Source organism: Anser brachyrhynchus (assembly GCF_964034855.1).
Source record: "Anser brachyrhynchus genome assembly, chromosome: 2".
In the NCBI taxonomy this organism is placed as follows: Eukaryota; Metazoa; Chordata; class Aves; order Anseriformes; family Anatidae; genus Anser; species Anser brachyrhynchus.
The window spans coordinates 122,810,336-122,837,285 of NC_137695.1; the positions used below are offsets into that span (position 1 = coordinate 122,810,336).

Sequence of the window (26,950 nt, forward strand, 5' to 3'; positions counted from 1 at the left end):
ATCTGCTCAGTTGTTTACAAACTTGCTTCAATACTTCAGAGGCAGTGGTAGAGTACGTGTCTAAACTTCACAAGCTGCACTAGGTAGAACTAAATGAAATGCGCCGGGGCTGGGCTGCGCTCGGTCCCTCTCTGTGCAGTGTAAGCGGTTGCCAGGCAGGCCTGTTGGAAGCCAGCAGAAAGCACCACACAGAGGTGATTATGTGCCACCATCTGTCACGCTTCAAGCCTACCATACAGCATGGCTAATCAGCCTTGGCAGGATGATGGATGAACAGCAGCAGCTGCCAAAAGCCACTGTTGGCAAACAGTCCTGAAGTTAAGAACTTTTTCCCCCCTCTGCCTTCCTCTCCAGGGTCCTGCTGCGTGTCCGCATGCTGTACTATCTACGACAAGAAGTTATAGGGGACCAAGCAGACAAGATCTTAGAGGGTGCTGACTCAAGGTTAGTGCAAGTGCAGGTTGATTTCTTTGCTTTCTGCTTCTGGCTTATATTAAAGCACATGTACTGTAATAATTGCAGCATTTAAAGGTTGTTCTACTTCCTGTTAAATGTCTGTTCTGAAGCAGCCTTATTGTTTTATCAAGCAAAGGGGGTAATTTTCTTCGGGGAGGGAATAGTGTGGGAAACGACAAAAGCAGATTTTCAGTTTTGCTAATGTTGAAGGATTATTCTATCTCAATTTTAAAAATTAAAAAATAAAATAAAATACTAAGACCTTAAGTGAGTCACGTTGGGAAAATCATTGGCATTCTACTCCCAAAATAGCTTAATGTTGTTTTGTTGTTGTTGTTTTAACCATCCTAATTATTTTTCTGCACATTTCAGTTTGTGTGTTGTTTTTTTTCCTGCATCAAAATGCATATTTACAAAACAGCACGAACTACTTTTTTAACGTCTTTGTCTAGTAGCATCGTTGAGAATGTGTATAACGCTGTCTTTACAGTGAAGTAGATGTGTGGATACCTGAGCCATTCCATGCTGAAGTTCCTGCAGACTGGTGGGATAAGGAGGCGGATAAATCCCTTTTAATTGGAGTATTCAAACACGGTAAGTGATGTCTCACTCTGAACAAAACTCAGTTGTAAAGCTTTCTGTGTGTAGGACTGTTCAGTCATAATATTAACAAGTATTGTTCCAAAGAACTGTTGGCTTGTATCCTTTTTTTTTTTCTTGCCTGCATTAAAAACCTAATATGAGCTGTAAATATCAGATGCTGTTTTTAAATGTTTGCAGAACATTTGAGAAGAAAACATTACTTTCTTGGCTGTAAATAAAACAAAACCATATTTGTTTAAATAATAGCCAAATAGTAAGATAGATCTCCATAAACTTTGCTTCCAGCACTGCTTCACTTGCTAACTCTGCCAACCAGTGTCAAAGTGGACGGTGGGCTTAACCTCTGCTATTAATCTGTACAAGTGCCTCCTGGGCTTTGTTCCAAGCAATATTTCACAAATGTCAGTGTTGAGAACTCCCGGCTCCCTTGAGTGGGATGCAGCCTTGTTAACTTTGAAAGGCTGGGGATGCAGAGCTGGCATGATATATACAGTGAGCGATTCCTGATTATAATCCCAATTCTCTGGAGGTCGCAGAGGTATTCTCAGCAGCCCAGCCTGACTAAAGGGGAGAATGATGGCTTATAAAACCTTTCATGATTACAGTTTGGCTTGAGGCTCTACAGCAGTTAGGAGCAGTGTGTTGTAGTACAAATCCTAATTGAATTGTGCTGTTCTGCCTATGTACAGCAGCTCTGTTTTGTGGGCTCAGCTGAGGCAAGTCTAGTCTAAAAATCATTTTCCTGCAGTGCACTGTTGGGATCTGCCATTTTCCATCTAGTCAACTTGGGCAGTAAAAAAGCAAACAGCAGTTTGAAAACCATAGAGGGAACAGTGTCATCTTACTGACATGCATCATCCTAAACCTAATAAGACAGGTTCGTTGGCCTTACGTATAACCTATGTATACAGCATTTTTGCAGCCTGCATTGAGGGTTCCAGCAGTGCTGCCGCTATAAATGTGTGTGTGTGGGGTGCGTGTGTTTCCATTCACATCTGCATGTTTGCAGTAGGGAGTTGCTGGATGTGGAGAACCACTGCAAAAGTCATATAGGAACCTTAAACAAGTTTTTCGTGTGAAAGATTTTTGCTTTGCCTTATAAAGAGGTGACACGGAAGAAAGTTTATACTTTCAATTTATATAATTTGCTAATGTTATTGATGTCAAAATGTTTCTGTACTGATGAAATTTGCCAATATGAAAAATTTCATTACACAAATGAAATGTTTTTTTCCCAGTATCTTTCTTCTTTTAATAAACAGATCCTTTAAAATCACAGTGACAGCTCCTTAGTTTTATTTAAAAATAAATAAATGAATCCAGAATATTATACTTCGCTACCTAAGCCGTTGTATTTACAGTTGGTCGTAGCTTTAAAAAAAGTGTTTCCCACTCTACATGCAGGTTATGAGAAGTACAATTCCATGAGAGCTGATTCTGCACTGTGCTTTCTGGAACGGGTTGGCATGCCTGATGCAAAGGCCATAGCAGCTGAACAGAGAGGGACAGACATGTTAGCAGATGGCGGTGATGGGTAAGGATGACATGAAAAAATTAATAAACTTTATCAGCATTGTATATGTTGGCATGAGTTCATATGTCATATTCTGCTTACATCTCGCCTGAGGATCTGACGGGATCATATAATGTAAAAAGTATGTAAAATTGTTTACACAGTTGAGCATGAAATGTAAATGTGTAACTTGGTACACCATACTGATGGCTTTTGTAGCTTTTTTGCTTTTTTCCCAGAAAAATAGCCTCCTCTCAAAAACAATATATTTAAAATATCTATTTTAAATATTTTATAGAGGTGAATTTGACAGAGAGGATGAAGATCCAGAATATAAGCCAACCAGAACTCCTTTCAAGGATGAAATTGATGTAAGAACTCCGAATTTATGTAATTGCTAGTATATATAGTCATAACTGATACTCCATGTTTATCTTAATGTGTAATTCTTAAGTTTGTAAGCTACCAGATAAACATACCTTACAAAGATGCTTTTCTGCTGTGTTTGAAAGATAACATATTTTTCTCCTCAAATGATGACATATGGTCAAAACTCTAAACTAAAATAACTTCTGTCTTCTCTTAAAGGAATTTGCAAACTCACCTCCAGAAGACAAAGAAGAGTCCATAGAAATCCACCCAAGTAAGATGATATCAAAGACATTTTAAAAAGGCACAAATAGACCATTTAGGAAAAGGTAGACTGCTTATAATACCACGTGAGGGAATAGGTTGTGTTTTGGGAAAACATCACAGTAAACTTTTTAGTGCCAAATCTCTTCATGCTTCACATCTTTCAAAAACAATTATTTACTATGTTTGAATAATCCCGCATTATGGTTTTCTGGGTTTCTAATTACATAGTAGAAATTGTGATGATAAAGACCGGATATTTCATAATGCTGCCGTTGATGTTTTTGCCGAGATAATCTTGAAGTTATTGTAGATACGTTGTATGGAGGAAAATTGCCAAGTCTAAGTGAAAATAATAAAGTGGGAAATCATAGGCATAGGTGTTTTCACAGAGGTGGAGTGATATTTCTTAGTAACATATTTAAAGCTCTACTGCATTAATTTAAATACTTAAAGTATTCATAATATGTTTGCATTCATAACATTGAATAATAACACTTGATAGTTATCTCTAAATGCTTCAAAAGCGTTTCGGAGTTCTTGGAGTTGGATGGGTTTATTCTATTTTTTATTTCCTACCGATGTAGTTATCCTGTTTCTAATTTGTTCTGCACCAATATTAATGAGGCATATGTTCTTATCTGATTAAACAGGAATCCGGTCTTAGCCATAGAAACTTTGAAATGTTTAGTGGTGGTTTTGCAGTGCACAAATACTTCTCTATTCTCTAGGCAAGCACAGTGAAAGCAATGCAGAGTTAGGCCAACTCTACTGGCCCAACACTTCAACCCTGACTACCCGTCTGCGTCGCCTCATTACTGCCTATCAGCGCAGCTATAAAAGGCAACAAATGAGGCAAGAGGCACTAATGAAGACTGACCGCAGGAGACGTCGGCCTCGGGAAGAAGTGAGGGCACTAGAAGCAGAAAGGGAAGCTATAATAACTGAAAAACGACAAAAGTGAGTTTTTCAGTGATTTTATTTTATTTTTTAATCTCCTTTAAGCTTACATGTTACCAGTACTTCTGTTTTTGAAAGAATAAACTAGGGGGGCTTGGGGACATCCAAACCGTTTGGGCTGTCCTTTACCCAGTGGCCTCACTTTTCTTGTTTCTTCTTTGGCTAGATGGACAAGAAGAGAAGAAGCTGATTTTTATCGTGTGGTGTCTACTTTTGGAATTATTTTTGATCCTATAAAACATCAATTTGACTGGAATCAGTTCAGAGCGTTTGCCAGACTTGATAAGAAGTCCGATGAAAGTTTGGAAAAGTATTTTAACGGCTTTGTGAATATGTGTAGACGAGTGTGCCGGATGCCAGTCAAACCAGATGATGGTAAGTTTTACTGACTGTAGAAATCAATGTGACTGTTACGAGACAGTAGGATTGTTGAAACTCAATTCCTAGATGCAATGATTTAGAAATGGGCATCCATGTGATTGATGTTAAACAATACAAATTGTTGTCATTGCAGAACCGCCTGATCTTTCTACTCTGATAGAGCCAATCACAGAAGAACGTGCTTCCAGAACTTTATATCGCATAGAACTGTTACGGAAAATCCGTGAACAGGTTCTTCATCACCCACAGTTGGGAGAGAGGCTAAAACTTTGCCAACCAAGCTTGGACCTGCCAGAGTGGTGGGAGTGTGGTAAACATGACAAAGACTTACTGATTGGTGCTGCTAAACATGGAGTCAGTAGGACAGATTATCACATTCTTAATGATCCTGAGCTCTCTTTTCTTGAGGCCCACAAAAACTTTGCTCAGAACAGAGGGACAGGTAATGCAAATACTGTCTCTTCTCTAAACCCTCTGGGTGCTGGCTGCAGTCAAACACCACCTATTGTCCCATCCACACCAGTACAAGAAGAAAAGACTACAGAACAAACAGAGTCTAAAGTTGAAGGGTCTGAAAATCCAGCAGCCAAAGAAAAGTCTGATATCAAAGAGGAGACAGAAGTTGCAGATAAGGACACTAAACAGGACTGTGATGCTGAGGCTGAGCCTGGCTCTGTTAAATGTGAATTGAAAGACATAGAAACAAGTACAGATGTAGACCCAAAATCTATTTCGGAAAAAGGCTCAGAAGAAGATGAAGAAGAGAAACTGGATGATGACGACAAATCGGAAGAATCCTCCCAACCTGAAGGTAATGCACTGGTCAGATCAATTCCGTGTGCTAACCATGAGCCCCACAGCTGTTCTAACTTGGGCGAGCTGATAAGTAGCATACAAGGAGTCATTTTGGAGCTTTTGATGGGGTTCATGTTAGCAGTTCTTCTTCCTTTCTATGTATCGGGTGGCCTGATAAGCTTTCAAAAAAGCTATCCAGCATCAGTGGGGTTTTCTCCCACAAGGGATGATTTCCAAGATAGCTTATTGATCCAATAAGCACAGTCTCTGTGCCAAGTGCAGAAGGCTAAGGCTCTGTCATAATAATGACTGAACAACAGCCTGAGTTAGAAATGTAGTGTCAAGCATGGTTGTCTTAACCTATTTAGTTAGGTTGACATGGGGTGGTTGGGAAGTTTAGTAGTTAATGCCTGGTCACGATTGTTATTCAGCAGGAGCAGTTTCTCAGGGTAAGAATTTTGATGAAGAAAGCAATGCCTCTATGAGTACCGCAAGGGATGAAACACGCGATGGATTCTACATGGAAGATGGGGATCCTTCTGTGGTTCAGCTTCTTCATGAGAGGACGTTTGCCTTTTCTTTCTGGCCTAAGGTTAGTTGGGGGTAGAATGGGATGCATCTTTTTCAAGGCAGTTAAAATACGGGAAACATTGTGTTCTGCAAAGTAACAGAGAGCTTTATACAATTCTGCACTTATAGTGGACGTGGGACTATTTTCTGTGAATGATTTGTGAAACGGCATTTTATTCTTCAATTCTGTACAAATTAGCAGAGGAAATGAATGGAATTGCTTTACGGTAGATGGTATCATTTAGTAAAACAACAAACTGCTGACAGACATCAGTTCCACAGAGGCTTCAGAGCTGTATGACCGCAGGATCATACCTCTCACACCTCCATTGACAGAAGCAAATTTATGATTTTGAATTATGGATTTCATCTGCAGAGCAGTCTGCAGTGTTGAGAGCAGAGATTTTGTAAGATCACCTTTTCATTTTGGGGTGGGGAGACGGTAGAGAAGGGTACTGGTGACCTACATGATCTAAGCCATTATGTAATGTTGACAGATGTAATTGTATTAAGGTGCCCTGCAAATATAAGCAGCAGTTTTACACAGGATAAAGCTATATCTTATTTTGGTAACAATGCAGAAATTTATCTAATACAAATTTTTGAAAAAATATGAAACTTTAACCTCTTAATAAATGTATACATAATTTAGTACTCTACTTTGCAGAAAGGGTAGAGAGAGAAATAAAGTAGTAATAGTCTTAAGCTTACTAATCACCATAACAGGGCCATCTGGTTTGGGAGGGGGGGGTATGACGGGGGGGACCTTGCTCTTAATAGGCTTATTCCTGGAGAAAGCAAGCAGTCTGTTGCAGCTGCTGAGATTTGCTAGTGGCTTTTGCACTGTTTTGCTGTTCAGGAAGCTAACTGATGCTCATATTCCCTAAGCAGCAATATTTCTCATAGTTCTGAAGTTTCTACTACTTCAGGCAGGTTAGCATAGAATCTACTTGAGTACTGAAACAGAGAAATAAAAATGATACTCATCTTCACTGCTTTCAGTATGTATTTTGCAAACGTGAACTAACATCTTATTTCAGGCATAGTGTAAAAATAAAACAAAAAATCCCTAATCTATATAGATTCAGCATAAGTAGACTAATAAACATAATTAGAGATTTTTAGTGTACACGCTTCAGTGAAATTTGAAGTGATAATGGGCGTGGAATGAAAATTGACATTCATTAGATGTCCCTAGGTTGGTGCCCGTTTCATAATGTTGAACTTTATTAATAGTGACACTAATGAGGATCCACTTCCTAGGACAGAATTGCAGATCCAGCCTCTTGGATCTCAACAACTGCAGCTTTAAGATACCGATTACAGATGTTCTGATTTTCCCTTCCTAACTGTTGATTTTGCTAACAACTGAAGTTTAGCAATGTAAAATAATGGCGAGTTTCTGTTAAATCTGTCAGTTGGTATGTTGTCAAGAAAATTTGGTCTGTCTTCCTCTTTCGCCTTAATATAAATGCTTCTTTTAAATTCTTGTGATACTTAATTCTGCAAAATTCAATTTGTATTAGCTTTTGAGAAGGCGACTAGTTTATCCTGACCTGCAAGAATCGTTGGTTTTTGAGTGTATTTCTTAAGCTTTGCAAGCTGGACTGTGTAGGTACACTGACTTAATAGGCCACTTTTGCACTAAAGGTTCATTATGTACTTTTCCTTTATGCAGGACCGAGTAATGATCAACCGATTAGACAACATCTGTGAAGCAGTGCTGAAAGGGAAGTGGCCAGTAAATAGGCGCCAGATGTTTGATTTCCAGGGGCTCATACCTGGGTATACTCCAACAGCTGTGGACAGCCCTCTACAAAAAAGGAGCTTTGCAGAGCTCTCCATGGTTGGTCAAGCCAGCATCAGTGGCAGTGAAGATATCACTGCTTCTCCTCAGTTATCAAAGGCAAGGCTGCATCTTTCTCATTCTTACAGAAAGCATTTTATCTTGCATGCACTTATGCGCTGCTTCTGCATAATAAGAAAAAAATATCATTTATATTTATTTCTTATTTTTTATTATTTATTTCTATTTGTTCAAAAATAGGAAAAATAAATAGTATTACTTTGAATACAAAGAAGGCTTTGTTTTCTGAGTTACATGTTTGGACTTCTATTTTAAAACCAGTGTACTAAACAGAGCTTTGTTAATGTTTGGAAATACTTACATTTCATTAGGAAGATGCACTGAATTTATCGGTTCCACGTCAGAGGAGGAGGAGACGAAGAAAGATTGAAATTGAGGCTGAGAGAGCTGCTAAGAGGAGAAATCTTATGGAAATGGTTGCCCAGTTACGTGAGTCTCAGGTGGTCTCAGAAAATGGACAAGAAAAGGTTGTAGATTTATCAAAGGCCTCACGAGAGGCAACAAGTTCTACCTCAAATTTTTCATCTGTTACTTCAAAGTTTATCTTGCCTAATGTCTCCACACCCGTGTCTGATGCCTTTAAAACTCAAATGGAGCTGCTGCAAGCAGGTCTTTCACGCACACCCACAAGGCATCTACTAAATGGCTCTTTAATAGATGGAGAACCGCCCATGAAGAGGAGGAGAGGAAGGAGGAAAAATGTAGAAGGGCTTGATCTGTTATTTATGAGCAACAAACGGACATCATTGACTGTAGTAAGACAGCAACCTTTTTGTCTCTTATTTGTTCTTCTGTGTCTAGTACTTTCTGAACGTGAGTTTAAAGTGTTGCTATACTCTCTCTAATAGTAATGTGCAGTTCTTACCCAACCAGTTTTTGCCTTGTGTTTAGAGCTCTTATTTCTTTTTGAACCTGATAAAATGTTGTTCGCATGAAGTTTTTGCTGTAGCAAATTGTGGCTGAGTTTTTAGTAGCTTCTACCTTCAAAAAAAGCAAAGGCAATTTTTTTTTATTATTTTTATTATGAAATGTAGCATATTATAGCATACATTTTGAACCTTAAGTATATCTTTTTTTACCCCGTACAAAGGGAAAGCTTGGGGGGCCATTAACTGGGAATGCATGAAAACTGCTCTGTCTTTAACTATGGTCTTTAATGTACAAGGATGATAAATTTACAAAATCCCCTAATGTAGCAGTATTGCTTCACATAGCATGAACGTTTAAACTCAGTTAACTCTTGCCTATGCAGAATCTCCTTGAGCCTTCAACTTTAGTCCCTGAAATTATTTCTCCCAGGTAACTGTTGCCTTAAAGTGAAACTTAATACTGGTGGTAATGTTTTCAGGAGGATGCAGAAGTGACCAAAGCTTTTGAAGAAGATATGGAGTCCCTACCAGCAAGGAACATTCCATCTCCTGGTCAGCTAGACCCAGACACTCGCATCCCTGTAATCAATCTAGAGGATGGGACCAGGCTGGTGGGAGAGGATGCTCCCAAAAACAAGGATTTAGTTGAATGGCTTAAACTGCATCCCACTTACACTGTAGATATGCCAAGTTATGTACCAGTAAGTATGTGATTCTAAAAGTGTGCTTGTATTAAGTTAGTTTTACAGATACTGAAACAAATTTCTTCATACAGGACACAGTCATTGGATTTTGTAGCTGACTGGATTTCAGTGGAGGTTTTCTCTTTAAGCCACACTTACTATAATATCTAAACACCCAAGAGGCACCAGAATATCAGGGCTGGTTTTCTTCTTTTTTAATATTTGTATTTAACGATACATTAAAACAGTACTTGTGTCAAGTTGTGCAGAAATTCTTCATCTGCTAATAAGATTTTTCTGAGGGAAGAATAATTGGGTGCTTCTTAAAAATTTTGTTAGAAGGTTAGAAGGTGGTTTCTTAATGGATGATTTTTGTCAAGAAAACGAGAAACTAAAAAGCAATACATTTCTCTTATTTCCAGAAGAGTGCAGATGTGCTGTTTTCCCCATTTCAGAAGCCGAAACAAAAACGACACAGATGTCGAAACCCTAATAAACTGGATATAAACACCTTGACAGGAGAAGAAAGGGTACCTGTTGTAAATAAGCGAAATGGGAAGAAGGTAAAAATTAAGTTAGTTCAACAGAGTTGTTTAATACTGTCTTTGCATGTGGAAAGCAGGCTTTCTATTCCAAGCTTTCTTTTTTAAAAAAGTTTAATAGTTTGGCACAGGCATTTATTCTTACTGGAATCTACCACTCCCTTTAATCCTCCCTTTGCTCTTCTGATATGTTCATATCATTTAAGTTGAGAAAATAACTCCTCCTTTTTGAAACTGTATAGTTTGTTACTTCCTCATATCAGATATGAATTTCATTACTAGCACTGCCTAAACTGCAGCATTTTACTGTATTTTTTTTTACATGATCTTCTCAGTTCTAGTATCTTTAGCTAGTTTTCCACAATCTGAATTGAAAGTCTTCATTGTCATCCTTCCTAGATGAAAGTGCATAGGTGGAAAATGTTTGTGTTTTTAAGTATTACCTTATCTTTTGCATTAGATGGGTGGAGCTATGGCCCCTCCAATGAAGGACTTGCCAAGGTGGTTGGAAGAAAATCCTGAATTTGCTGTTGCTCCAGATTGGACTGACATTGTTAAACAGTCTGTAAGTGAAACTTTAATTCCATGCCTCACTGTAGATTACAGCATGGAAAAGTTGAAGGCCGTGTACATTTTTCCGTGCAAGTACTGATGATGATTAAGTCTTTATCTCATAGCTGAGCTGAGGAAATGGTAGCGTTAGGAGGGGAGTTACCCAGCTAGGGGAAAATGATGATAGAAGGTTGTTCTGGAGTTGGATTGCAGTACACTGGAAAAATCAGGTACAGTAAAGCAACCTTCAGCATTTGTTTTGTTGCTTTTTTATATTTTATATATACAAAAATATAAAGCAAGCAGCAATGAATTCTTCATCTTGGTAGCTAGCAGCATCCAAGGATTAGCTTTTCTGCCTTTTACTTGAAAACTGTTGTCTGAAAATAGAGGGTACAATTCTCCGAAGACTTATTTTCATAAAATACCACTTGGCATACTGGAGATAATTGGAAAGTACAAAGCTATGGACTCGTAACTGTAGTATATCAGTCTTTTTAATGAAATTACAGAGTTTCAGCATGTTTTGTTTTTCTGATGTGTTTAAATTAAGTAAAAGGTGTGCCTTTGCTTTCTTCAGGTTTTCTTATGTGTTCTAGTGTCATTCACTTTAGAAGGTACCTAGTCATGATTTGCCAGGCTTAAAAAACAAATCGCTTTTGGAATACCCAACTATGATAAAATCCCTTCTATTTCTTCCATTATCTCCAGTTAACTGCTGAAATGTATAAAAGCTGAGAATAAAACTCTGTTTTTCTGCATCCCCTTTTTCAGGGTTTTGTTCCAGAGTCCATGTTTGACCGTCTTCTCACTGGACCTGTTGTGAGGGAGGAAGGAGCAAGCAGAAGAGGAAGAAGGCCAAAAAGTGAAATTGCCAAAGCAGCTGCAGCAGCTGCTGCTGTAGCATCAACTTCGGGAATCAACCCACTACTAATGAACAGTCTGTTTGCTGGAATGGACCTCACCAGCCTCCAGAATCTACAGAACCTGCAGTCTCTCCAGCTCGCAGGCCTCATGGGCTTCCCGCCAGGGCTAGCAACAGCTGCTGCTGCTGGGGGGGATGCTAAAAATCCAGCTGCCATGTTGCCTCTGATGCTGCCAGGGATGGCAGGATTGCCCAATATGTTTGGACTAAGCGGATTGTTGAATAACCCGATAACGGCTACTACTGGAAATGCCACTACTGCTTCCGGTCAAGGAGAGACTGAGGATGGCGCTTCAAAAGCTGAAGAGAAGAAAAACGAGAATGAAGAGGAGAACAAAGACTCTGAGAAAAGCACAGACACTGTTTCTGCTACTGACTCTGCAAATGGATCTGTCAGTGCTGCTACTGCGGCGACTACCGCCACTGCCACCACTACCACCACCACCAACACTGGATTGCCCGCAAACCCTCTGGCCTTCAATCCCTTCCTGCTGTCTACCATGGCTCCTGGCCTGTTCTATCCATCTATGTTTCTACCTCCAGGACTGGGAGGATTGACTCTGCCTGGTTTCCCAGCACTAGCAGGACTTCAGAATGCAGTGGGCTCCAACGAAGAGAAGGCTACTGACAAAACTGAAGGAACTGCCTTTAAAGATGAAGAAAACCTAGAAGGCAGTGATGCAGAGGAGAGCCTTGATAAAACTGCAGATTCCTCCGTTTTAGAAGATGAAATAGCACAGGGTGAAGAATTAGACTCACTTGATGGGGGGGAAGAAATAGAAAACAATGAAAATGATGAATAACCAGTACCAGTTACAGTTAAAGTGTTTTAAACTTTTGACAAGTGGTAGTCCTACTGTTTACACTCACAGTTAATGTCCATACTTAGTTTTTATAAGCTGTTCTGTAACATAGTGTAGCAAAAAAAAAAAAAGTTCAAGTCATGTTATACAGATGTGTCAAAAGGTATCTTGGTCATTAAGTATTGTGCAGTGCATTATTTATTATCCCTAGGAGAGATGAAATTTGAGAGGTGATCATGTCTTTTTAAGGAAATTGACATAATGCTCTGCTTTTTTTTTTCTTTTGGTACCATTGGTATTATGAAAAGCAGCAATTTGTAACCGAGTGGCACTAATAGAAGGAAGTGCTGCTTAAAGGAAGGATGAAGTTATATATTTAATTTTTTTATTTTAATTTTTTTTGCTGTGAAGGTCAAGATGAAATTTACCATACATATCGTACTTGCGCTTCATTTTGACTGTATGGGAGTTCACCCACTCACATGCGCGCACACACCCACACACACACTCTCTCTCTGACAATCTTCATGATAGTGTGAATGTCTCTGTCTTGAGACGCAGCAATAATAAGGCAGCTGTTGAATGTGAAGAGTACCTTTTGGAAATTTACCCGTGGAGAAGGTTCTTACAGGATAAAGCTACAGTTTAATCGTCTCGTGATCTTGTAATGCACTGGTATAAACAAAAAGAAAAAAATCAGGTACCTTTTTTAAATTAAAGGACTTTGTTACTTTAGCCACAAAGCTAAACAGCATTACCTCAACTCTAAACTAGCCTTGAAGTTTACAGACATGACTTTGTAAATGTATTGTTTTTCTTTGTTGTGATGTCTTTTTATTTTTTTTTTCTTTGGAAACTGCTATCATGTAAGATAAGATGTAAATTGCTGCCAACTGTAGTAATGATGCTTTTAATAAAAGTGACCCATGATATGCAGAGATGTAATTATAGAATGCAGTGTTTAGGGACATCACAACTGGTGTTCGCTTTTTGTATTTGCATTGTGGCTTTCTAAAGCATTTTCTGCTCTCTTCTTTAATAGATTAGTGGCTGTAAATGCTGAACTGATTGTCTTCCCGGGACTAGGCAGGAAGAGAAACCTTGAATTACCTTCATATTTTGCACTCTAAGTAACTCTACAGAGAGGCACACTAAAAACCCTACTTTACTCCTTCAAAGGGGCATGAGAGACTGAGAATACTTTAAAATGTGTTCAGCATGTGATAATATGGTACACTAAAGAACAAAAGGGCAAAAGAAAAATGAGGCTTTAATAGGCACAATATCTAGGTCATTTATCCTTGGTTAATGGGTAGAAAAACACAATGCTGTAGTGACAGCAAGGGATACAAAGGCTCTGTGGTATCCTGTAGACCAGAGCTTGTGATGCCAGAAACCACTGTGTCAAACAACCTACATGAAACTAAAACTGACCCACTTTTCATAAAAACCAGTGTCTCTTCTGGAGAGCTACCGATTTGTACCCTTTCGTGACCTTTGATATTTGAGATAATGTACCATTTGAGAACTTCTGTTTTCACAGTGTTGTCACCTTGACACACACATACACAACCGTCTCAATGGTGAGGAGGAAAGGTTAGATTTTCAGTGGAGTACATGAAAAATTAGCTATTTGAGTAGCCAGCTGTGGGTGGACCCCTGTCTTATGATTAATTTTACCTGTGCTTTTGGAAAGCTGGAGAGCTGCAAACCTCGCCCTTGCATCCGCTGTGCATTTGCCCAAGAGCTCAGATGGAGGAGTACTGCAAGGCCAGAACTCAGACACGAGGAGGACGCATGAAAGGGGGTGAACTCGCCCTGAAAGGAGCATTTCACGAACAATGAAAGTAGATGAGAAATGAAAGCTCAGGAAGTGAGTTTTGTGTGAATGAATCACAGACATGCACTGCTGAAATGAATAGATGTCAGAATGTCTTGTACTGCCACTTAAATATATCATACGCAGTTAATGAAGGTCAGGAAGGAGCTTCTCCCCCCACGTACATCACTGAACAGTTGACGAGGTGTGTTATTCCTGCCTCTTTCGAAAGCATCACACGCAGACCACGACAACAAGTGAGAGGCTGAAAGCCAAGGTACATTAACTTGATCGGGAGCGTTGAATTCATTTTGGCTGTTATTGAAGTTTTTGAACGGCTGGTGTTTTATTTTTTCATCTACTTAGAGAATTTCTCCTGTAAAAGTTGCTAGGTGCTTCCTGTTGTATTTCACCTACTGATATAAAATAGCCCCCTTTTTAAATTCAGTTTTATAATTCCCAGCAAAGATTTAAACAGACTAATGATATCCCTTGGGAGGCCCCTTTTTAATTGGCAAGAATAGAAATTGTATTGTTAAATGCCACGCTAACCCTTTTTATTCTCCTAACCCCCTTCCTATGTCGAAATGAGGGGGAAATTTGGGTAACTGCCTATTTCTGTCCATGGGTTCTTGGCATGGAAACTTCCAAGTCATGGCATCGGGTGTCCCAGGGACAAATAAGTAAATCTTACCCCTTTTTTAAGCGTTCCTCAGTTCGAGTATTACTCGTCTGCATTTCGTAGTCAAAGGAAAACTGAAACTGAAGAAGTGTTGCAGCAGACTGAATGCCACAGTGATGGGTGAGTCTCCATACTCTGTGTGTTTTCCCAACAGCCTCGCTTCCTACGGGCCAAACGGACTGCTCACCTGTTGAAAAGAAGGTGGCATTTGATTTTTGGAAGGGATACGGGCCCCTGGTATGAAAAATGAAGTGGGGGGATTGCCATCTAATGTCCAAGAAATGTATTACATGAAAATATGAAGGGTTTTCTTTGATATGACACAGAGTTTCTAACGTGTTAATTATTGCAAAGATCCTTAAAGTTTTTAAGTGTCTAAATGAGTAAAAGTTAGGTGCGTGAAGTGATAGAACAGGTACTACTCTGAACTTGATTCCCAGCTGGAGCACCCTTTTAGCCCATCTCCTTTTGAAGCCTTTTTCTGCCAGCAACCATTTCTTGCTGGACCCCTCCCTAATGGTCACAGAGCTGTTATTGGGGTACCAAGCAGTACAAGGGACTTTCTTGTTGCTCTGGAGAATACATCTGTGTCACAGCACAGCAATGGTCTGCATGCTAACACTATATGATGAGCAGTCATGAGAAGAGAAGCAACAAAATGACAACAAACCCGTGCAACTAAAGGGCAGATTTTTAGGACCTTGCCATAGAAGTATTACGGACTTGTTTCCTAAACCTGAACTGTTGAGGAGAGACGGTTGAGAGATGTCACTGAAGAAATGGCAGACAAGTCCCTAAACTGGTCTTAAGTATCTTCTGTCAGCTGCAGTTTCTCGTTTCATATCAATGTCAAGCAGTGCGCCACGTGCAAGCGTACCGCAGGTTGGCGTAGTGCATGGCTTTCTCCCGTTGAGGACTTTTGCCATTCAGTACAGCAAAGTAAGCATTTTCCATTGAAGAGAAACTTAAGATTTAGGAGGATGGGGGGAGATAATCGATTGTATTTCTAGTACCAAGCCTCCCGTTGAGTTTCATGTTGCATGCAAAACTGTTGGGATGCACCGAATGGCTGCTGACCGGCACCATGTGCTTCGGCTACCTCCGAATCCTCGATGTCGGGCTGGGGATTGCAGAAGGCACTGAGGGCTCCCAGTCCTCCTGCCCCATGCTCTTCCCTGGGGCCTGAGAGCCCCGTCAATGTTTTCTGGCTCCATTCAATGGGAGAGAGCACTGGCTGGAGGCTTTGCTGCGCATGCTGTGTAAATAAGCTGTTGTATTCCTCTGGCTGGAAGCAATGCCTTCAAGAGATCTCAACTTGGCTGCTTAAATAGGCAGGTGATGTTTTGGGCATACATCCTAATCTTAAGTCAGCAGTTCTGATGAAAACAAGGGAGGGAAGTGTTAAGGATTGGAGGTTGCTGTGATCAAAGCTTGATGAGAGTTTTGGAAGCGTTTTGGAAGAAATCAAAAATCTTCTGAACGTAAGGTGAATGTCCTGACTCAGTCTGCATGCAATCTTAGGTAACAGACTTGGTGCAAAACTGCAAATATTTAGGATAACATGATCTATTCTGCAAAAATATATTTTCTAAAGGGGGATAAATCCCTGTCGCTGGATAGTTTAGGTTTTACAGCTTTTATATATCGCTGTCAACACTGGTAAAACCATCAGATCTACATTGTTTGAGCCGTTTGTGTTGCCTCAACTTAATGCTGATAGTTTACAATCTGTCATTTGTACTCAGCCTTTGCTTAAAAACGTAGATACTGGTGAGATTTGCAAGTCAGATACTTTATTAAAATCCTGGTAATTGCAGCCTGCTTAGAAGTGAAAACCAAACCCACCTGTTCAGGAAGTTTGCTCAGAGCACGCAGATGCAAGAACGTATTGGGGCATCTCCCTGCAGAAGCTGTTTACTTCCCTTTGTTTCAACTTTTCTAAGTGAGCCTGTTACCCCACGCGGCTACACACAGACTTCGAGCTTTGGATTCATCGATCTGTTGGGCATTCGCGTCCACAAACCGAACGGTGGGCAAAAAAGGCATTCACACCCCTGGTAGTGGCAGCAATGGCTCGCTCCGTGGGCGAAGCGCGGCCGGCTCCGCTATCGGGGCTCTTGCAGCCTTTCCCTTCTTGGATGATGCTTCCACCTTTCGGGTGGAGGTGAGTGGGCACCTGTGGGCTGTGCACGAGTGGGAGCTGGGGCAGCAGCAGCTCGGCTCCGCTATCAGCCTCCTCCCACAGGGCTCCTGCTATTGTTGGGCCCGAGGCAGGATTTGCATATCTGTGCCTGCAGAGCTAATGGCGCTCCCTCCGCTCTGAGGCCCTGCAAGGAAACTCCACGAGCCTTCCCTTCCCTTCTCTCTCTCTCTTTTTTTTTTTTTTTTTCTAAGGGCTAGTAGAAAATAAGAGACGGCCATTGTATTTCACTGCGGAGGCATTGTTCTGCACCAGACAAAGATGGCATATTTCTACGATCCATAGTTTCTGCTCCTTCAGCCATGGCTGGCTACTGATGAGCAGCTGTGCAGACTCTGAATAGCCTAAGGCATTTCCTAAAACCATTAAAAATATGAATTTTCCCTAAACATGTGCCAAACCCCTCCCAAAAATATGTAGTGGAAGGGGGGAAGCAAAGTCTTTGCTCTTTGTCCAGAACGTGTTTTCCTAAAATCAAACTTTTAAGGCATGCCTGCTTTCAGAGAAAGCATGTAAGTTCTCTCAAATGTTATCAGCTTTTTCCGGGATGGCTTATAGAAGTACTGTTTAGAAGAATATTTTAAAAGAAGAAGTGCTTTCTGATTTTTCTTTAATGATTTTTGTAAAGGAAAGAGGTGAAAGGTTTAAACCGAGCTTATATAATTTTGCTTTATGAGCTAGGCAGGTGCTCATAATAAATAGCGGGAACTGGAGAAAATATTAAAAATCCGTCCTGTTCCTCATCTGCTGTGCATCTGACATTTCTGAGATATCACTGGGGGCTGTCACTGTGAGGACGTGCTTTTTCTTCCCAGCCTTCTTCAAGTTCTCCTCGACCAGACTGGCCATCTTCTGCTGTCTCCGTCTGCAGCAGGCTTGCCATCTGCTATATGGCTAATCAATTCACAAAGGTGCTGCTGGGCAGTGCAGACTCCCTGTCCTCTGCCAATATTTTCTGGAAGTTGTCAAACATAGCTGAATTTGTTCTCAGCTGTCACAATCATCACATTGATTCCAGCTTGTAGCACTCTAGTGACCGGTAGGGTATGTGCTTTGTTTTGCAAGCAACGCTTGCTCTTTTGTGCCCGCTTTATTAGGCTGGAGATCTCACCGAAGCCTGGGCCAGCGTGTCTCTCCTTCCTTCCTAATTTCCATGGGCTGCAGGTGCTGGGTGCCGTTTGACTTCTAAGGTCGCATATTCACGATTTTGGAGGGTGAGCTCACGGCAGAGCGGCAGGGCAGGACTCCCAATTCACTTCCCAATTCTGCCGGTTTCCCTGAGGCAGGTGCTTTCCTTGTGCCCCGGTTCCTGCTCAGCCCCTGGCCAACACCGCAGCCTCATGCTCAGATGCTGGATTCGAGGGGCAGGATCCATGTGGTTAAAGCTCCCTGCACCGAGACAACTTCTGTGCCGTGCTGCACGCTGCCCTGCTGGTGTGCAGGGCTGAAATTTGGTCTGTAGAGGGCTGAAGCTTTGGTGCGAGAGCCAAACTGACTGACTGCAAGTATTGGTTAGCTCATTAGCTGTTTCCAACATCCACTGCTCTTTTAGCCAAAATCAGTAGCTTTTATTATTATTATTATTTTCTAATAAAAGGCCTTACCTCCTCAAGCTTTCCAAGTACCAGTTGCTACCAAGGAGCACCTTCTGTCATTGGCGCTGTACAACTGCACTAAAAAGGAGCATTCGGGGAAAGAAAAAGGCATCTGCTGGCGTTAAACCACTCCACGTTTCACTTGAGCAAGCTTTTTCATTGCCCTATTAGTTTCCCCTGCCACATGAAGAGCTGCCATCATTTCTTACCTACAGTATATTTATATTTAATCCAAAGAAAAAAAAAAAGGCAATTTCTGAGAAGCCGCAAGAGGCAAGCACCAAAAGATCTTTCAGCCTGTTTTCAGCACATGCTGCTAAATACCTCATGTTTGTCAGCTCCTCTTGGCATCCTTTCCACATAACAGCCTCTAATGAATTTGGATCGGCTTCTCTGCTGTGGCTAGTAGGGATCATGCTATGCAGTGACAGCATTTGAATACGTGTGGCATTTGACTGCAACTATTGCATAGGAGGATGTTTTCTTACCTGGCTTTGGATAGGGTTTGGGAAACTTTTCATCACTAGATTTTGTTGCACACAGGCTAAAAGATGAGTGAGCTTTCTTGCACGCTGTTTAATAAAGTCTTCCTAGAGCAGGTTCAAGTTGGCGTGCCAAGAGGATCTTAACTAAATCGGAACAAATTATGCTTCTCCGCCATGTGCTTCATTTATTCCTCGCGGAGAGGTAGCTTTTCAGATCTCTTGTGCCTGTGGTGACCCAAGCTACATTTGCGTGCAGCGATATCAGGTTTTCTTGCTGAGCCTTTGCTGTTTGCACTACAGAAATAATCTGGAAGCTATTGTGGAACATTTTTTAATGTTTGCCTTCTCTCTTTCTGATAGGTAAGGTAGAATATGCTGTGGGCAGGGAAAAGCAAATTAGATCTGCGCTGATCTCACTGATGACCAATGCGCAATAGGGTTGCATGCAAACGTCTGTGTGTCTGCTGCTTGCAGCTGACAAAAATCACCAGGGGAAAAAACAGAACCAGGAATTCAGGGAGCATGAGGAGATTTTTGTGGGAATCCTGCAGTTTGCCTTCCTGAGTCAAGGTGGCCACGGTGCCCTTCTGGCACGGGGTGGAGATGGGAGGGTACGTGGCTGATGCAGTAAAGGCCTGGTGGAGTTCCTGCTTGCATTGGTGCACTTTGTCTGTTGCAGTGATGCGTTGGAGACTGGAGCAATGGCAGGAAGAGCTTCCCTTTTTGACTCTGTAATCCCAAGGAAAATGTGCGTGCTGGCACAGGAACGCTCTCCCCCATCTCATCCTAGGCATACTTTAACCGTTCTGACAGAGGAAGGTGGGAAGGGAGCCAGAGGTGACAAAAGCCTCTCGTAACCTATCAGAAAATAATGGTTTCATTTGCAAGATGATAAATTGCCAGTATGAATCAGTAGCAAAACACAGAGCTTTTCCCTCGTGATTCCCATCACCTTCCAACCACCACTCACCCTTGGACTCAAGCAGTAAGAGCATCCCTGCAAAATGCACGTAGGATGGGAATGTGTCGTGGTCTTGCTGGTGCTCACCAAATAGGTGCTGGTCTGCCTTAAACTGCAGAGCACGTTTCTAGCTAGCGCAGGCTGTGTATATGTGCTTGGCTGTTGGGAGGATGGGACAGGTGAGGACGCTGTCCTGAAGACTAAAACGCCACCAGGTGAGCCAGTCCCTCTGGACTCCCACATTCCTAGGGGTCCCGTCCTGTGGATTTTACTCCAGTGGTTTTTACAAGTTCACCTTCAAGTTCTCATTTCGTGTTCCATTTTATGCTATGTTTATTCCCTTTGCTTTTATTACTGGTTTCCAGTTGCACCATTCTTTTTTTACTGGCACCGAACCTCGTGTGACTCTACAGCTATCACCCCCACAGGTAAAATGCTGAAGGCAGCTACTGAAACCCAAGCAGTGATGGATGCAACACCAAGTGTTGCAGTGGAATCTCCAGCCGAGAAAAATCCTTCATCCGTTCGATATCCTGGCAAGTTTGAGTGCTGGCCCTCGTAGAAATAAAAGACACAGAGCTAAAGATGAAAATCTCACCCTGAAGTACAGGCAAACTGACCGGTCTAAATTTGTTTAGGAATCACATTTGACTCAGCCAAGCTATGCACAAGTAATTCTGGAGATATAAATGGATACATTATAATGAGCAGACACCTATTTTAAGCATGATCTATGTTTTTAAGAAAATTCATTACAATAAGTCCTACAATACCAAGCTCTTCAATGAATTTTTCATGTCTGCATACCAAGATATATATAAAATGATCGTAATCATACACCTTTGGGGCAATGCTGAGCACCAGCTGTTTCACTGATGATTTATAGGTTGCCATGTTCAAGGTTAATAATCGGGAGAAACAGGTTACAGTATGCAATGTATTTATGTCAGGTTAGAAGTTCAGTAGCGAGGATACGATGTTAGGACGATATGTGCTGTTTTAATTAGCGGCATCCCAGCTTTCTGGAAAATCAAAAGCAGCCACTTTCCAAAGGTAAAACCAGTGCTAATTTTTATTTTCAACTCAGCTGGAATTAAAACAGCAAAATATCCTCTTCGCCTTGCTTGAAATCTGCATGCAAACTGCCTGAGGGGTCACTTGTTGCATCCACGGGTCCTCTTGGAAGAGCACCATTATGGGTGTAACCACCAGGATCTGCTCTTCTGTCTGCAGGATGGGACATCTACAAGATGTTTACCCTAAGCAACCAAAAAGACGGGCTTGGGGTCAACAATTGGTGCCACTGCCTTTATTTTAATGTTTCTGGAGTAGTTCTCCCGTGGTTCAACTAGGGAACTGCTTGCAAACTGACAAGCTCAGGGACCGGCAATGTGGAAAAAGACTTGCCTCCACTTCAGCAGGGAAATTTTCAGAACTGGAGTTTTCTGACACAATCCAGAGGTGGAAACTTTTCTACCAAGGGCTGTGGAGCTTCAGCTGCTTGCAGACACCAGAGTCCCTGAGCAGGGCCTCGGTGCATTGTCATTGTATTGCGTGCTTTACAAAAACCTTTGCTTCCACCATTCTGCTTTCCTGAGCTCCTTCAAAGCTGAATGCTCATTCCCAGAAGTCAACAGCTTTCTCCACACATTGCTGTGATTATATTCACCATAGGGAACTTCAAACAAGATGAGAAAACGGGCTAATTCATTGCTCAGGGATGGCTTTAAATCTGAACAGACTCAGCTGTAGCCGACTCTTGTTTGGGTGAAAATTGTTGCTCCTTCCCTTCCTTGTGTTTCAGCGGCGCTGCCCAGCAGGCTGGGAGTGCTGGGAGGTGCCTGCGGTGGGCATGCTGCATGCACCCAGCGTCTTCCCCAGGACTGAGCTGGGGCTTTGTGGGATTTGAGTCTTGGACCATGGATTTCCTTGGTGTTGAGGTGCTCTCCGCGGCAACATCCCTCACCCTCAGGCCTCAACTGTTGGACACCGTGCTTTCAAGCCCCGTCCCCACGTCCTGCTGCATGCTGGTGTCTGCTGAACAACCTGTTGTTGAATTTATAATAACGAACGCAGCCTGCCCTCTAAACGAATGGGAAGAGGCACCCTGGCATAATAAAATCACCGGAGAGAGGGCACAGATGAGATTTCATTCTCATAAATTGCCTCTCTATTACACTTGGAGTGCATTCACAATAGGGAGCTCCAAATATGATGAGGAAAGGGGCTAATTCATTTCATGAGGATGGCTTTAAATCTCAGTTCATACCTGTGCTAGAAAATTAAATATGGCTGTGATGAATGAAAGGAGGAGTTACACCAGTAATGAACATCACCATATCTTGCTTTCTTAGCCCAATAAAATTTTCTTTAACTGAGCAGTGGCATTCATAAATGCCAGCAAAGCACAACGTGAAGACAACAGAGCACGTTGACCGGGGGGCAGGCTGCGGAGCCTGGGGGTATGCAAAAACTGTTGGAGCCTTTACAGGTTTGTATGTGATTTTAAAAGTCTGGGCAAAGTCTTAGGTGTTTCACAGAACAGCTGATCAGGCAGTGGAGAAATAGCTAATAAAAACGGGCGTTACAAGCATTATTGGTGAGAGCTGTGCTTGATGGTGGATTGAGTTGGAATCCCAGGGCAAAAACCTGGCCATATCAAAGCTAGTAATGAACCTCATCCCAGCTCTGGATTCTGGTCTTACAGCATCCAGGCCCTAAACAAAATAACCTAGATCGTCCTATTAAATTATTAGTTTGTTTACTCTGAGTGACCACTGAAGGGCTGACGCTCAAGCACTTCATTGCATTACTACATCAGTGTATATTTGCCACTCTGTGTAGAAGTGCACACACAGATATATGCATTTATACAATTTTTAAATAGTTTGTTTTCTTCTGGTTTCCCACTGTTGGGATTTATCCCTTCTCAGTGATTGTCCCCTAGCCATTCGTGAATACTGAGTGAAATGCACTCAGATAAAGCTGTATGGTTTGTTATCCTTGCAAAGCACAGCATATTTCGGTAAAAACAGAAGGCCTGCTTTTTTCATAGCTCCAAATTATACCCACAGACTTTGGCTGTATGCCTCGGATACACACTGGGCTGGTGGGGGCCAGACAGCTGTGACAGATTACATTAAAAAATTTGAATAATTAGTGACACAGGGAAAAATCTTTCAGATGGGTACCTTCCGCAGGCCCTGCTGCCCACAACACCAGTATTGTCTTCCTTCTCCTTTTCCTCCTTCTCTGTTGAAAGAGAAAACATTGGCCTGGTAGCAGCCTTTGGATGTCTAACAAATCTGTTGCCCTAAAAGAGGGCCCCTTTGGGCTCTTCTGGTTTTATTTGCTTAGCTTGTTCTTAAAGACCTTGAGAGACGGGGATCCCACAAACCGTGCTGTGCTTCACTTTTAATTTGACTTATTCTCCGTGCTGTAATTTTTGCCTATTACTGTTACTCGCATGCTCCATGAACCAAATCTTCCTTTTTTCTTCACAGCAGCATTTTCTACGCTGGAAATCATTGATCGTATTCCCTCTTGGTCTTTTTGTTTGTAGGCTGGCCCATGGTTTGCCCAGTCTTTCCCTATGGATTGGACTGTCCAGATTGCTCCCCTTGGGCCCTGCACTGGCTGTGCTCTTTGGTACATGTGCACTGTGCTGCTTCTCACTGAGCTTTTTGAGCATTTCTCCACTTCATCATGTCAAGGTCTTCTTAAGCATGAATGTTGCTATTCAATGTATTCGAAGGCTGTCCATGAAGGCATGGTCTCTATTGCCCACCAAGTGCTGCTTGCACCAGGTCCTGGGAGGCCTCACAGAATCTGTTTTTAACCATAAACTAAATCCTTTCATACAGTTTCCAATTTGATTTTCAGTTGCATTGCAGGAGTTCGAGCTAGAGTTTGCTTCCCCAATTTACTTAGGAGGATGTTATGGAAGACTGTGTCAAAAGCCTTGCTAACCTCAAGTATATCCACGAAGCCTATTACTTTACCACACAAAGGAATTAATTTGATTTGATGCAATATGTTCTTGACAAACCCGTCTTGGCTGAATCTCATCTCCTTGTTCTCATCCATGTGCCTACAAATAGTTTTTTTATTTTCCTGGGAAATGAAATTAAGCTGACAGTGGTTTATACTCCCCAGCCCTCCTTCCCCCTCGCCCCCGCCCCTGTGCATCCTCTTCCTTTCTCCAGCCACACTAGAGCCTCTGTGTTACTGCTGCCACAGTCTCGGGCCTTTTGCTGAAATTTCCGTCCATGCTTTCCTGTCCTGTTTTGTTTTGTTGTTTTCTTTCTTTCTTTTTGTTTTGTTTCATTTTTTGTATTCCTCCGGTGTGGTAACCCTCCCTCCCCAGCTAAACCCCTCGCTCCGGGGCTCCCACAGGGGACGGAGAGCTGCTGTTTTCCCTCACGTGTCGTGACATTTGACCACTTCACCCTCAGCCAAACAGCCAGTGGCTCGCTGCTTAATTTCAGGATCCAAAATACAATTGCTTTTTAAACTCCCTATGGACTCTTTCCAGGCTACTGCACAAATTAAGCCTGCTTCTCCTCCTTTCCCCACCACTTCCTTTCCTTACAGAGCAGTGGCCTCTTCCTTCTTTTTCAACTTTTATATAGGGCTATAAATTCGCAGAGAGATTTATAGCCGCTAGATAAGACACCCCGGCTGCCCAGCACTTTGCAGGCTGCTCCTTCACATCACCTCCCCTCGCTGCTGAGTGAGCATCTCGGCAGCCAAGTGGGAGCCAGGCAAGTCCCTCCTGCCAAGGTGTCTTCAGCACATAGTACCACCACGTCAAAAATTATTGCAGCCTTCTGCTGCTCTGCCAGGGTCTGGGTCGCAGGGGGATTTGTGCATCTTCTGCGTGGCATTATCATCTCCAGGTCTGCACCTAAAGCAGGCCGGGAGCTGCAGCTTCCTTGTCCTTTACATGCTAATGAGTGCAGCTGCTCTGGCAGCAGCAGAGCTGGGTGGTGAGCTCTATCCAAAACACCAGGGATGGCCTTGCCACAAGGACGGGTGGAAACCAACCCTTCCTGGCTCAGCCTCCTAGAGCTGCACCCCCCCTCTGTGGCGGCCAGGGTGATGCCGCTCTGCTAGGGCATGACATCCCTCAAACACCCCCTCCTTTCCCCTCTGCCCACCAGGAAGCCTTCACGAACCTCATGCCCGTGTGCCCCACCATGGTAAAGAACCAGCAAAATGTGCTCAATGACCCAGGGAGACCAGTGGTGCTGCTTCCCTCCATCCTAGTGCTCGGGGCAAGACCATGCCCTACCCTGCAGTCGTTCACGGCTGGGCCCCAGGTCGTGTGGCTGAGCTGGGCTCCCAGATCCATTTTGCTTGGAAGTCTGTAAGAATAATTTCATCTTTGAGTCTAAATACGTGTGCTAACCAAGCCAAATTTTATGTGGTTTTGTCCTTCACGCCCACAGTTGTTGCTCCATTGTCTTGCTCAGCATCTAACACTGATTTCTGCAATGGGAATGAGCTTGTGAATACCTCCTGGTTAATGTACATTAAAAGTCTTCTGGAGACGTTGTTTGCTAGGTACATTATAGCAAAAAATACCTCACAATTAGTAGCAAGTGAAAAATAACTGCTGGTGTGCTCCTGCTTTGGTGCTTAATATTACATGCCCAAATGCTTATGAAAATATCAGCACTGACAATGCAGGGTAATATGGATTTCACATTTACAGAGGTCTGGTTATCTCATCAAGGCTGAGGCAGCTGGCTTGTAAAGCTTGCCTAGTGCCTTAACAAACCTTCAGCAAGCCATGTTGGACAGCCGCTACTTTGGTTTCCAGTAGTTCTTAGCTTTGAAAAAAACACCCTATTTGTCCAGCATAGTCTAAGAAGCATCTTCGTGTGGCCACACCATGTGTGGTGCCATCCTCACTGCCTGGTCTGCTCCCAGTGCGTATCCCAGAGCTCAGGCCCATGCTGGCGAGCAGCAGCTCTGTGCGGGGCTGGGCGCGGGCCTGGCTCGGGCTTCCCGTACCTGCCCCGGCCTCGCTGTGTGAACCTGAACTTGTGCATTTCCTGCCTTTGTGTTGTTTTGTTTTGCTCCATTGTTGGCGTGCCCGGCCTCCCCCCTCGCCTCGGCAGCGGATGCACTGTTAATTCAATGTCTTCCTATTCGCAGAAACCCTCCCTTATTTTCTCCTCTTTTCGGGCGAGAGTGGGCTGTGAGCAAACTTTTGTGCCTTTTGCGTGCTTTGCTTGATTTTTTCCAGCAGTTGAGTCAGCATCTCCCTTTCTCTACGAGACAGCAGCCCTCTAAAGCCTCTGTTATCTAGCAAGCGTGCCATTTGCTACAGCCACCACCTAGAGCGGCTGAGATAAGTGAAGCAGCCGAGGGAGGACCCATCCCTCCACAGCCCATGAATGCTTCCAGTCAGCCCGGGAAATAATAGAAATATTTATTCTCTGGAAAAGCCTCCAGCAGCTGCTCTTGCTCCCTCTTTGTTTCACCCGGTGCTGCCTATCTTGGTGACGAACAGAGACGGGGACAGAAGGGCCTGATCCCAGCTCTGCAGAGCCCAGCTCTGCTCCTCCCTAGCAGGATTTTTGGTGTGCACCGAATCCAGCACAGAGCAGCTTTGTCCCCTGTCCCCTGCGATGTCCTCAGCCCCTGGCATGTGCCCTAAGGGCCCTTCCTGCTGCTCCTGGGTTTTGGGGGCCCTGAGGGCCACCTTTTTGCCAGATATGTGTGACAGAGAGGGGGTTAGGGCAGAGGGGTGGAGAACACCTTGCATGAGGTTTCATGCTGAAGAAAACAGCCAAGCCGTGCAAAGACCAGCCCACATGGAAAGGGTATGAGAGCACAGGGGGACAGGCATACATGTACACTTGTACACTTTTCAATATCTCATGTAACTTCTCAGGATGTAACCCTCAGGGTATGAACTCAAAATGTGGGGGAAACATCCTCTCCACACACCACCAGAAACATCCACTGTAACCGTGAGCTTATTTTGTACCCTCTTCCGTAGCATCCCTGAAAAGCTCATGCCCACGCTAGGTGGAAAACTCGCTT

General features: G+C 42.7%; 1 protein-coding gene across 4 annotated transcripts in view; it reads left to right on the forward strand.

The window, feature by feature from the left end:
• Positions 1–13,088, forward strand: part of CHD7 (chromodomain helicase DNA binding protein 7) — a 128,430-nt gene extending 115,342 nt beyond the window's left edge. For 2 of the 4 annotated variants that reach the window (XM_080578033.1, XM_080578034.1), the window contains 15 exons: positions 355–444; positions 947–1,050; positions 2,464–2,593; positions 2,871–2,943; positions 3,161–3,215; positions 3,937–4,165; positions 4,332–4,540; positions 4,680–5,357; positions 5,773–5,933; positions 7,590–7,817; positions 8,090–8,533; positions 9,127–9,348; positions 9,753–9,893; positions 10,333–10,437; positions 11,199–13,088. In XM_080578033.1, coding sequence (XP_080434159.1) covers positions 355–444; positions 947–1,050; positions 2,464–2,593; positions 2,871–2,943; positions 3,161–3,215; positions 3,937–4,165; positions 4,332–4,540; positions 4,680–5,357; positions 5,773–5,933; positions 7,590–7,817; positions 8,090–8,533; positions 9,127–9,348; positions 9,753–9,893; positions 10,333–10,437; positions 11,199–12,152 — 3,823 coding nt within the window. In that variant the 3' untranslated portion in view covers positions 12,153–13,088. The remainder of the gene's footprint in view (positions 1–354; positions 445–946; positions 1,051–2,463; positions 2,594–2,870; positions 2,944–3,160; positions 3,216–3,936; positions 4,166–4,331; positions 4,541–4,679; positions 5,358–5,772; positions 5,934–7,589; positions 7,818–8,089; positions 8,534–9,126; positions 9,349–9,752; positions 9,894–10,332; positions 10,438–11,198) is intronic. The other 2 variants (XM_080578036.1, XM_080578035.1) reach the window with 2 other exon arrangements.
• Positions 13,089–26,950: the final 13,862 nt, after the last annotated feature.